This window comes from Muscardinus avellanarius, assembly GCF_963383645.1.
Source record: "Muscardinus avellanarius genome assembly, chromosome: X".
Classification (NCBI taxonomy): Eukaryota; Metazoa; Chordata; class Mammalia; order Rodentia; family Gliridae; genus Muscardinus; species Muscardinus avellanarius.
In genome coordinates, this window is record NC_137792.1 from 24,567,747 (window position 1) to 24,580,909 (window position 13,163).

General features: G+C 39.3%; 1 protein-coding gene across 4 annotated transcripts in view; it reads left to right on the forward strand.

The window, feature by feature from the left end:
• The window catches only part of GK (glycerol kinase), a gene marked incomplete at both ends in the record, with an annotated part of 95,757 nt that overhangs the window by 64,917 nt on the left and 17,677 nt on the right, over positions 1–13,163 (forward strand). For all 4 annotated transcript variants that reach the window (XM_080718514.1, XM_080718515.1, XM_080718516.1 and 1 more), the window contains 4 exons: positions 297–332; positions 933–1,000; positions 6,700–6,742; positions 7,596–7,676. In XM_080718514.1, coding sequence (XP_080574640.1) covers positions 297–332; positions 933–1,000; positions 6,700–6,742; positions 7,596–7,676 — 228 coding nt within the window. The remainder of the gene's footprint in view (positions 1–296; positions 333–932; positions 1,001–6,699; positions 6,743–7,595; positions 7,677–13,163) is intronic.

Sequence of the window (13,163 nt, forward strand, 5' to 3'; positions counted from 1 at the left end):
GGTTTTAGCAGCCTGCTTGTGGCCTAACACTAACTAACCAGGTGTATAACCCATGTCTTCTGACACCCAGTCCAGTGTCTCATGTTCATTCTCCAATGTAATGTCTCCTCTTGTCATTCTATGAATACTTCTAGTATCTGTCTTTATACCACTTATGTAGTTGAAACACTTGCTTTGTCTCGTCTGCCCACATCCTTTAGCACGTTGCTCTTCATGTTCATTCCTGTTGCAGTTATGTTGGTAGAGCCAAAAGTTTGTGATTATTTATAATCAATTCTTTTTTAAAATTTTATTAGAAAGCTGGGGCCTTGGAAGGTGTGCCAATATCTGGGGTAAGTTTCATTGCCAAACACCTCCCTGCCACTTCCCGTTCCCCAAAACCTTCCATGGCATGTTTTTCTCCCTCGGTTTTAATCAGTCTGCCCCTTCCTAAGCTGGAAAGAATGAATATGAGTTGTAAAATTGGCTAATTTTTGCTCTTATGTGGCACAACCTGGGTCATTGAGAGTCTTTTTAAAATATACTTTAAATTGGTGTATTGTAATTATACATCATAATGAGGTTTGGTGTGATAGAAAAATGCATTCACACAGCACACTGTATGTTTCTTTCCAGATCCTACCTCTCTCCCCCCACCCTGAAATGTTATTGAAATTGGTATTGATAATTTCATATATAGACATAGCATTATTTGAACTGTTTCCCTTATTAAGTCATTGAGAATCTTTTGAAGAAATTAATTTTGTCTTCCCATACCTGTTACCTTGAAGGGTAGAGATAATAACAAATGGGAAAATGACCAATGGAGGAAAAGTAAGAAACAGATAATTTACTCCTTGATAAATTAAAAAAATAAATCCTATCACTTTTCTAAAAAAGGAAATTAGCAGCAATACCACCTTAGTGTTATTTATTGTCATTTATACTTCCAGTGTTTGGGGGACCAGTCTGCTGCTTTGGTGGGACAAATGTGCTTTCAGGATGGACAGGCCAAAAACACGTGAGTATAACAAACACCCTTAACAACCAGTGCTATTGGGCTGAAGATGGAGCTCAGTGCTAGAGTGCTTGCCTAGTATGTGGGAGGCCCTTGGCTCCATCCCCGCACCAAAACAACAATAAAAAAGCGCATGCTGTTTTGTTTTTCCATTTTGGTGCTTTGAAGGAGCAAAGTTTTTTGAAGTTCATTCAGGCCAAAAAGCATTAAAAATACTATCTGCCAATTACATGTATAGATGAGCATAAAGCAGATGTAATACCAAAACTGAAATAACACCAATAATTAAAACACATGCTCAGCCAATAGGTATTGTGCTAAATATAATGTTCCATGTGCTATAAACATATAACATGTAATCCACAAAAACTCTTATTTTCCCATTTCATAGATCAGGAAACTGAGAATTAGTGAAGATAACTAATTCATGCAAAATCCTACTCAGAAAGTAATGCTATGTGCATCACACTGCATCTCATTCCTTAGCTTAGCCAAGGCTCTTAACCTCTGTACTTTACTGTCACGGTGTGGAAAGATTTCTATTTACCTCTCAAGTGACTTTCTACTTTTTATGGTTCTTTTCATGAGGATTTCTTAATTCTCTCACCAGTTTTAACTTCAGCTATCAAGTTCTTCTGTTGTGAATAATGGGATATCTAACAATTCTAGAATAAATGTTTTTGTAGTCCTCTCGGGTCAGCATTCCTCATGAGAGAATGTAGCATTATTTGTGTGTGAGAATCTGTTGGGGAGGGAGGATATGACAGTCTTTTTCTAGGTCTTGGTAACCTGAGGTTATGATCTAGGAGCGCTTGAGTCAGCATGAGTGTGGCAACGTATTCTTCGAATCTGGGTTCCAGGCAGCTAAATTGGGAGTCATAGTAAACCAAGCCATTTTTCTCCTTTCCTCCTCTGCCAGGAACACTAATGCAGGTTAATCAGATGCTATCTCTATATGTCATGTGCACTGGGAACTGGTAGGGACTAAAAAAAAAAAAAATAGCCTGTGTCTCTCTTCTCTCTATTTCTTTCCCACTTAAGCATTATCGGCCAAGCCCTTAAATGATTGATTGAAGTTAGGGAGTGCTTGAGTACTTCTGTAGCTACTACAGGGTAGAGGGGAATGACACATTGTAAGATCTTTGATCTCATATGACTCTCCCTGAGGGGAAGGAACATAGGTACACAGTTAATTGTGTAGAAATTAGAACTTTAAGTGCTGAAAGAAACTTTGAAGTAATGCCGCTGGGTTTAAATGAGGAAAGGAATATCACCAAAGATTGTGTACGGGTCGCTTTGGAGAAGGAGCAGTATCCGAGGGTACAGGGAACATCAAACACAGATACAAAGAGGGAAATTGAAGGCAGTGTAGAGAATAAGGAGAACACTAAGATAAGGGATGGTAGAAAGTAAGGCTAGGGTCATATTATAAAGCCCTAAAGCTCAGGCCATTGAGTTCTTTCTTCGTAAGTAATAGGAAACTTGTAATGGTTTGTGAGCTGGTGTGCAGAGATGACCAAAGTTGTCCATTAATAATATGGTCATCCTGGGTCAGAGTAAGGAGAGATGGAAGCAAAACTGTCATAGCACCCCAGTAACGAGGATAAGAACTCAGAGGAGACAGAGAGGAGGGCTGAGGATGGATGTACATGACACTGCAGTGGGTAGGGAACATGGAGTCTAGGTCCTAGGACATAGTTGTTAGGCTTTGCCAAAGTAAGGAACAGATCCCAGGAGAAGTTTGAAGCACGTTTGTAATACTGGTAGGTCTCTCTCTCTCTCTCTCTTTCTCTCTCTCTCTCTCTCTCTCTCTCTCTCTCTCTCTCTCTCTCTCTCCCTCCTTCCCCCTCTCTTACACACACACATACACACTTAGAACTGTGGAATTAGTTCAGTATAAAAGTTGAGATTTGGGGGTTTCCCCTATAAAGAGGTGATTTTGAAGTAATAAGGTGACATTACCAAGAATAAGTATGTAGGTAGAGGAGATATTTAGGACAAATAGGCAAATGAACCTAGAAGTCAGAAAGGTAAAATGTGACATTCGTTAGGCAGAAGCCTGAGTAATGATATATATTTTTTTTTTTTGGTGGTACTGGGGTTCCTGGAAGCCCTTCTACCTCCGGGCTACACTCCCAGACCTATTTTTACATTTTTATTTGGAAACAGGGTCTCCTAAGCCAGCGCGCGCGGCTGCCTTCGAACCTGCGCGATCCTCCTGTCTCCGCCTCCCAAGCGCGGGGATTACAAGCGTGCGCCACCACGCCCGGCTCTGAGTAATGATATTTTAAAGGAAGGCATGGTTAGTGGCACAAAACACTCCAAGGAGGTTATGGAGCCTGAGAACTGGAAAATGACCCTAAGATGTAGAAATTAGGTCTACGTTTGGTGAGCTCCAAGAACAAAGTTATGATAGAATATTCTGCTCAAGGTGGAAGCCAAATTGCAAATGGTCATGAGAGAAATGGAGAAGTACAAACTAGAGACATTGACATTGTAACATTTGGTATGTTTTGGTTTTGTCCTTAAATCATGGAGAGATTAGAGAATGTTACTTTGGAATCTGTGTGGAGACAAATGAAAGTTGTAAAGTCAATGGGAGATGAAAGTGAGAGACAGAATAGTATATTGGGGAGATTGGAATCAAGCGTTTAGGTAATTCTCCAAACCCTAGGCAAGCAGAAAATGGCAGGCAGCATGGAATTCGGTAGAAAGCCTATCTCTGACTCAGGGTTGAAGAATAGATTATGGATCCTTCTAAGTTTCCTTTTACTTTAGCTATTTGCCAATCCTTTTAGAAAGGACATGGATTATTTGCACATTAAACTGTATTTTTCAGAAAGAGATCCTAAGGTAGCTCCCTCATCTTTGCAGGACCAGTGACTAGGTGTAAAAATGTGTTTGACCTCCTTCCCCACTTTTCCCAGGGTCTCTAGCTCTGCCCCTACATGACACCTTGAGCACACCCCTGTAGGCTGCCCTGTCCTGATCTACTAGTCATGAAGGCTAGCACACAGCCTATACCTTTCCAGAGTTAGAAAAGTCAGACATCATACTGGAATATTTGAACACAGTACAATGTTTTGGCAGTTTCATTAGACCACATCAATTCTAAAAAATTTATGACCAGGAAGACAGAATAATGTGGATTTAAGAGGAAAACAACTGCCCCTATAACTTCTTTGAAAGCTGTTGTGTAAATGTAGCAAAGAGCCAGCCTGGAGGTGCAGGTCTATAATCCCAGTACTTAGAGACTGAAGTAGGATCAAAGGTTCAAAGCCAGCATTGGCAACTTAGCAAGACCCTATTTCAAAATAAAAAATAAAATATAGGCCTGGAGGTAAAGCTCAGAGATAGAATATCCTTGAGTCCAATCCCTATCACCAAACAAATAAATAAAAATGATAAAAAATAAACGTAGCAAAGAAATCTCTTTATACATTGATAACACTATTGAATAACACTACCTTACAAATTCAATTTTATTAGGTGCCTTATTAATTTTTTACTTTAAGATTTGTACACAACCATTCTTTCAGTCATAAAAAGTATTTATCCCTCTCCCCTCTCCCTCCCTCCTCTTTTTCTCCCTCCTTTCCTCTTTTCTCTTTGCGTGTATGTGTGTGTGCTTCAGGTGGAGCCCGGGGCTCTGCGTATGCTAGCCAAGTGCTCTACCACTGAGCTACTTCTCGAGCCACTAGAGAATATTTGTATGGGCGCTAAATTGGTACCAATTTCTTGTTTGAAACCCACAAAATTACAACTAACTTTCATTTTCATGAATATCAATTAAAAGAGATTAACTTGAAATAGATAGTTTAAAAAAAACATGGCAATAAAAAGTTATAGCAATTTATGTGTTTTCCTTTGTAAATGTATTACATGTACCTGGTGTTATTTGATGAATTTCCTTCCAAACTTCTATATTTGTCAGTCCTGTGTTCCCTGAATGTGTCATTTGTTCATCAAGCAGGCCAAAAATTATCTGGATAAGAAAAGCTGAGATATCTTGGACTAATCCTTATTTAAGACAGTGGTACCTAAAGAAAATATTTATGAGCAAAACTTGCCTTTTGCTTTGTGTTTATTGCACAAAAACAATGCAGTTGATGGAATCTGTAAACTTAGCACTGCCTGATAATAGCTTTTGCTGAGAGCCTTCTGCCAGTCCTTCCATTGAGCACTATTCTTTCTCCTATCTCCTGGAATGTCACCAGCACAATTCAAACTGCCGTGGCACAGAGCCTGTAGTAAGGCTTGTGGGGAGAGAAGCCCGAGCTTTGACAGAGCCAGTGGCAACCGTATAAGCCTTGTTATCCTATTGCAATTTAAAACTGTTTCTCTGTGACTTTTACTGGTATCAGTTTGGGCTACTTATCTGCCTCGCACAAGTCAAAACTACACATTGATGTCCAAGTGGCAGCCTTGTTGCAAAGTACACAACTTATACTGATAAGGCTGCCACAAAGTAAATTCAGTTCTTCCCTATCAGCTGTAGCACTTTCTGACTCTGCTTCTGCCCTATCCTGCAGAGAGAATGAAAATGAATAGCTATTCCCACTCTGCCACTTTTATCCTTTTTGCTATTGTCTCCCATAACCCTGCACCTAGCCTCTTTATCCTGCCTGGCGATAGGGTTGTTTCTTACTTTCTGACCATATTAATAATAGAGCTAAGCTGGTCAGCTTCGTTGGCAGATAGCTTTCATTCATAATGCTTGGCTCCATGTGGATTAGTAGTAACACAACTGAGTAAATATAGACATTATTGTAATTCAGCAGCATTTTATAAACACAGCTCTGGGGTATGACTGGCTAAGTGCTAAATACCCTAGTTTTTTTAATCATTAAGATTACTATAAGGAAGCCGGGCATGGTGGCGCACACTTGTAATCCCAGCATTCGGGAGGCTGAGACCTGGAGGATCGCGGTTCGCGGACAACCTCAGCTACTTAGTGAGGCCCTCTGCAACTCAGTGAGACCCGGTTTCAAAATAAAGAATAAAAAATAGGGCAGAGGGTGTAGCTCAGAGGTCAAATGCCCCTGGGTTCCATCACCAGACCCGCAAAAAAAAAAAAAAAAAAAAAAAGATTACTATAAGGATATCTTCTAGACTAATATGTGAAACATTTTTTTTTCATAAAGAGTATATGATGAGCTTGGCATGGTGGCACACACCCGTAATACCAGTACTTGGGAGGCTGAGACAGGAGAATCATAGGTTCAAGGACAGCCTCAGCAAATACCTAGGCTCTCGTCAACCTAACAAGAACCTGTTTCAAAATAAAGACTAAAAAACAGGGCTTAGAGTATAGCTGGGAGTTAAAATGCCCCTGGGTTAAATCCGTAGTACTGCCAAAAACAAAAAAGTAGATGATGTTTGTTAGCTTTTGCTAGGAATTAAACTCAAAGGCATTCTGTTTTCTAGATACACCTTCCAGCCTGATTTTATTTCTTATTTGGAAACAGAGTTTCACTAGGTTAAGAGTCTCACTAATTGCTAAGGCTATCCTAGAACCTGCACCCTTCCTGTCTCAGCCTCCCAAGTACTGGTATTACAGGTTTGTGCCACCATGCCCAGCTCTAAAACTAATTATTTCTGTTGTGCTAAATTAAATGTCAGTGTTGATCATTTGTATTATTACTATTTCATCATTTACTTTTAATAAAATTGTCATTGTTTATTTCTCCCTTCACCTATAGGTATGGGACAGGATGTTTCTTACTATGTAATACAGGCCATAAGGTTAGTTTTTCTTTTAAATTAAAAGATTGATGAAAATCTTTAAAGTTCATATAAATAATGTTTGATTATATTTTGATGTAGTGAATTCTGAGTCTTAAATTTTTACTTAGTTTTTTTTTTGGGGGGGGAGGCGATTGGGGATTGAACCCAGGGTATTCTATCTCTGAGCTACATGCCCAGCCCCTTTTAGAATTTTTTTAAATTTTTGAAACAGGGTCTCATTAAGTTGCTAAGTCTGGCCTTGAACCTGAAATCCTTCTGCCTCAGCCTCCTAAATACTGGGATTTCAGATGTATGCCACCATGCCCTGCAAGCTTTGACTTTTCCTTTATCTGAGTTTAATTTGATGCCAATAAGTAATGCAAATGATATTTGGATGATTCTAGTAAGATCCATTTTTTTATTTTATATTTATATTTTTGCTTTTAATTTGTTGGTAGGAAATCTCAACTATGATCTTGTCAGAGTCTTAATGTAGATCTTATTTGGAACAAGGAATAAAAGTTTTTGATTTATTAATTGAATTATTTTGCACTCATGTCATTTTACCCTTAGAAAATATTCCCAGCTGAGCGTGGTGGTGCACGCTTGTAATCCCAGCATTTGGGAGGCTAAAACAGGAGGATCGCAGTTTGCAGGCAGCCTCAGGTACTTAGTGAAGCCCTTTGCAACTCAGTAGACCCTGTTTCAAAATAAAGAATAAAAAGTAGGGCTGGGGGTATAGCTCAGAGGTAGGAATGCCCCTGGCTTCCATCCCCAGTACTGCAAAAACAAAAAAAAAAAAGGAAAGGAAAGAAAATATTCTCATGCTATCTTCATTTTTTCTACACTAATTTTTTTTTCTTTCCCATAGTGCGTGTTTTCTGAACATGGCCTTCTGACCACAGTGGCTTACAAACTTGGCAGAGACAAGCCAGTATATTATGCATTGGAAGTAAGTTCTTTACAATTAGTGTGGATGCTATGACAACTGTTGAAAACTAATGAAAATTGTGGTGTTTTCTAACACCTTTCCTAGTAAATTTTAATATAGAGGATATAAAAATTTCTTTTTTTTTCTATTGGACCTTCGATTGTGTAGAAAGACCCTGGGACTTAGCTGGGGGTCAGGACTCCCAGGACACCTTGATTACATTGTTTCCTTAGTTATACCAATCATTGTATCACCCTGGGAATATTGTATTCTGTAATCTGAGGTGTTCTACCTCTAAAGTTTCATGAAGTGATTGATTTGCTCTTTAATGCTGCAGTGTTTCAAAGAGAACCACTGGGCACAAAAGAGCAGCACAACTCTGTTCACGTTTCTCCCTATTAAAGTCAGTTTTGTAATATTTTAATGTTTAAAAGGAAGAGGGAAAACTAAGTGTTGAAATAAACACTTAACATGCATAAGTCATTGTGAGGACATGTCATCCTGTCTATTGGATATAGTATGTTTATTTGAGAATATTTATTTATAAGTAAAAACAATATTTTGGTAAAAACATACATTTCTTGTGGACATTTCTTTATCATTAGTTTTGCAATGGCTACCTTATAATGTATAGGTATACAGTTGGTCAGGAACTCATTTCCTGGAGTACCTGACAATAATAATTTGTATAAAATTTTAGACTTCCTAGTTATAGTTAAAACATTTTCCTAGTTGGTAGGCTTGAACATAAAGAATATTAGCTTATTTCATGTTTTCTTCATGCCCTCTCTATCCCCATCAACAGCAGAATCTCTCCTTCTAGTCTCTTTAGAGAGAAGTGTTTGTGAAATATTTACTCTGTGTATCTCAGTATTTCTCAGAACTTAAAATCCTATGAGCCCTTTTCCTCTCTATTTTTCCTCAATGGAGAGTGTTTATAGCTCATCACTAGGCATATAGAATATGGACTTGATCAGTGTGTCCTATTATAATGGCAGTAGTAATATGCTCTTTTTCTTCATATGGGAGATGATGGACAGATGCCTTAGACTTGGAAAAGGCCTCAGGGACAGGGTTCACCTGCTCTTATATTTCCACCCAATATGAAAACCTGAAGATGGCATCTAAAACTGCCCTTTTCGGGGGGAGTGTACTGGGAATTGAACCTAGGAGTGTTCTACCCCAAGGCTACACACCCAGCCCTTTTTTATTTTTATTTTCGGTGGTACTGGGGGTGGAACGCAGGGGCTTTCTACCTCCGGGCTATACTCCCAGACCTATTTTATATTTTATTTGGAAACAGGGTCTCACTAAGTTGCTGAGAGCCTCAATAAGTAGTTGAGGCTGGCTTTGAACCTGCTGATCCTCCTGTCTCAGCCTCCCAAGTACTGGGATTACAAGTGTGGACCACCATGCCCGGCCCTGTTTTTTTGGTTTGTTTTGGTTTTGTTTGGTTTGGTTTGGTGGTACTGGGGTTCCTGGAAACCCTTCTACCTCCGGACTACACCCCCAGACCTATTCTATACTTTTATTTGGAAACAGGGTCTCTTAAGCCATCATGGCTGGCTTCAAACCTGCACAATCCTCCTGTCTCCGCCTCTCAAGCACAGGGATTATAAGCGTGCGCCACCACGCCCGGCCCTGTTTTATTTTTTATGTTGAGACAGGGTCTCACTAAGTTTCAGAGGCTGGCCTCCAAACTGTGATCCTGCCGTCTCTGCCTCCCAAGTACCACCACCTTGGCTTAAAACTGCTTCTTAATAACACTTCATGAGATGGACTTAGGTTTGCTGTCAAGAGTGTTCAAACACTAGGAAGCAAGATATCTGTTTATCTGGGTCTTCCTCATCCAGAATAAACTGCTCCAGTGCCCTGCTCTCGCCTGCTTTCTAAATGGTTGGTAGTTCTGAGCTCCCTTTATTAGATGAATTCCAGCTGACCAGTGTTTTTTGGAACAGAATATAATATTGTATATATACTCTGACCTGTGCTCAATAGTGCGATTTGTGCCTCCCTCAGTATAAGCACTGTTTCTACTGCTCTGGCTTCAGAGTTTGTTAATTTAGTCTAATAACCCCTTCATCATGTTGGACCCAGGAGTATATGTTAAAATACCTAGCTCTCTTTCAAATGAATCATTGTAAATCACATCAGCTCCATTGTGTATGAATTTTTTGTTACTATAAATTCAAGTTTTTATTTCTTCCTGATTAATGTCATGATAGTGATTTAAGCCTATTTTTTCTGACCTGACCTGATACTTGCCCAGTTTTGTATCATCTGGAGACTTAACGTGTATATGCTTTATCATTGTTTCAGCTCATGTAATTTTTTTAGATTCACAGAATTTTAAGGCTGAGGGGACATTAGATCATATGACAACACACTTAGTTCCACTGTCTTTATCCCGATTTTACCCTCAAGCAACTTAAAATTTTGGAAATGAAATTGGAGTCAATTGGCCAAAGTAACTTCTGGCAGCCAATAAATAGCAAATCCAAGGAGAAAATCCAGGTTATTGAAAATTAAGGCCTCAATGCCTTCTTCCTTCTAAGCTGGGTTCCAGCCGGAGTCCAGTGTTTATTTTACTGCACCCTGCATATGTCCCCACCTTTTTGTCTGCTAACTTAGCAGTCTCATCAGCAGTAAGAACAACACACACACACACACACACACACACACACACACACACACACGTCTACCTGCTAACAATAGTAGATATATTTTTCTATACATTCTTACTTTTTGGCAATTAGTACACATTTAAAAAAAATAATATACATACAATTAAAAATACACATTTAAAAAATTAAACCAAGCCAAAAGAAAGAGCTTTTCTTGGGAAACTCATAGACTTACAGTCCCTATTTTCTAAGTGTTTAAAAGAATATATTTAATGTTATTTTATGTGTGTGGGGTATTGGAAATTGAATCCAGGGGGTTCTGTAGACCTCTGAGATACACTATCATTCCTAATTTAGTTTTTATTTTGAAGTATTCTTGCTGGGTTGCTGAGTCTTGCTAAGTTGCTGAGGCTGTGTGAGTGTGTGTGTGTGTGTGTGTGTGTGTGTGTGTGTGGTACTGAGGATTGAACTATTCGGGACATTCTACATCCTAGCTATACCCCCAGCCCTATTTTATTTTTATTTTGAAAACAAGTGCTTCCTAGGTTGATGAGAATCTCACTACTTGCTAGGAATGTCTTTGAACTTGTGGTCCTCTTGCCTCAGCTTCCCAAGTATTGGGATTATAAGTATGTGCCATCATGCCTGGTTTGAGGCCTGTCTTGAACCTGTGATTCTCCTGTCTCAGCCTCCCAAGTACTGGGATTACAGACATGTGCCACCATGCCTGACTCAAAGTATATATTTAATAATTAAATTCAAAGTTTTTTATTTAATAATCATGTGTTTGACAAGTTGTCACTTGGCTTGGAAGTCTGGGGTGTTAACTTTAACTTTTATCCTCTTTAAAAACTGAACCTATGCCGGGCGTGGTGGCGCACGCTTGTAATCCCCGCCCGCGCTTGGGAGGCTGAGACAGGAGGATCGCGCAGGTTCGAAGCCAACCTCAGCTACTTAGTGAGGCTTTCAGCAACTTAGCGAGACCCTGTTTCCAAATCAAATATAAAATAGGTCTGGGAGTGTAGTCCGGAGATAGAAAGCCCCTGGGTTCCATCCCCAGTACCACACACAAAAAAATTGAACCTATAGCTTTTTTATAATAAAATCGTTTAGTCTTGTTTCCCTTTGCTGGTTTGAGAGCAGTATGATGCACTATTTATTTTTGCTTTGGTAATTTTTGTGTGCATGTAACTAATTTTTTGTGGTACTGGTGATTAAACCCAGGGGCTACATCCTATATCATCATCATCCTCATCATGTTACTGGGATGAAACCCAGGGACATTCTACCTGTGAGCTACACCCCCATCCCTGTTTATTATTCTTTATTTTGAAACAGGGTCTCATTGAGTTGTGGAGGGCCTCACTAAGCAACTGAGGTTCCCTTTAAACTGGTGATCCTCCAGTTTCAATCTCCTAAGTACTGAAATTACACGTATGTAATTTCACCACCACGCAAATTTCCAGTATTTTCATTTTAATTTAGTTTATTTGTTTTGCACTACTGGGGATGGAAGCCAGGGGCATTCCAGCTACACCCCAAGCCCTGTTTTTTATTCTTTATTTTGAAACAGGGTCTCAATGAGTTGCCGAGGGCCTCACTAAGTAGCTGAGGCTGTTCAAGAACTGCAATCCTCCTGTCTCAGCCTCCTAAATGCTGGGATTACAAGCATGCACCACCAAACCCAGCCCATCTCCTATATTTTTATTTAGAAACATTGTCTTACCAAATTACCCAGGTTGGCTTTGAATTTGGGATCTTCTTGTCTGAGCCTTCCATTTACTGGGAGTGCTCTACTGTGTCTAGCATTATGGCCTTTTTTTTTTTTTAATGTGGTACTGGGGATTAAACCCTGGAGCACTCTACCTCTGAGCTATACCCTAGCCTTATTTTATAGTTTACTTTGAAACAGGGTCTCACTTAGTTGTTGAGGCTGGTCTTGAGCTTATGATCTTTGTTTCTTAGCCTCCCAAGTGTTGGGATTACAGGTGTACACCACCATGCCTGGTTAATACCTTTACATTTTTAATATATAATTTATATATTTTTCTAAAAGTGTGTACATAGTTAGCATTTAAGTCGTTAAACCATGATGAGGACCTGAAATACTTTACCCCCAGTACTTTCACCAACAAGCATATTTTAAGTTTTCATTTCTACCTTTCCCTTCAGCATATGGTAACTAGTAACATTTTATTTGCAGTTAAGAGTAAATAATATTCATTGCTTGTTCTCATTTCCCTGTCTAATATCATGTCTTTGGTCTCATATATTTTTATTTTAAAAAGGGTCTCACTAAGTTGTGGATGTCCTCATTATATTACTGAAATGGTCCGCGAACTTGCAATCCTCCTATTTTACATCCCAAGTACTGGGATTACAAGTGTGCATCACCACGTCCCAAGGTCCCATATCTTTGATATCCCTGCTCATTTTTTTAGGGATCCTTTTTGTGCCTCGAGATTGAGCCCAGGGGCATTTTACCTCCAAACTATACCTCTTTGTTTTGAAACAAGGTCTCACTAGGTTGCTGAGAAACTCACTAAGTTGTTGAGGCTGGATTTGAACCTACAATCCTCTCCCATCTCAGCCTCACAAATCCTGGGATTACAGGCAAGGTGCCCCCATGCCCAGCCCGAGAGACCCTTTTATAGTTCTTTTAGAAGGAATATGGGATAGTAAGTCTACTCTTTTTTAGTTTACTTCACCCTCACTCTGGAGTGGACATAAAATCTTAGTTTTACAACTGCTTGCCCTAATCCCTTCAGGCCATTTTTGATGCCATAACGAGAGCACCGCTGTTAGTCTACATGTTATTCTTTATAGATAATCTAGTTTATTGTCTGAGAGTTTTTAACATTATATCTTTATCATTAATGCTCTG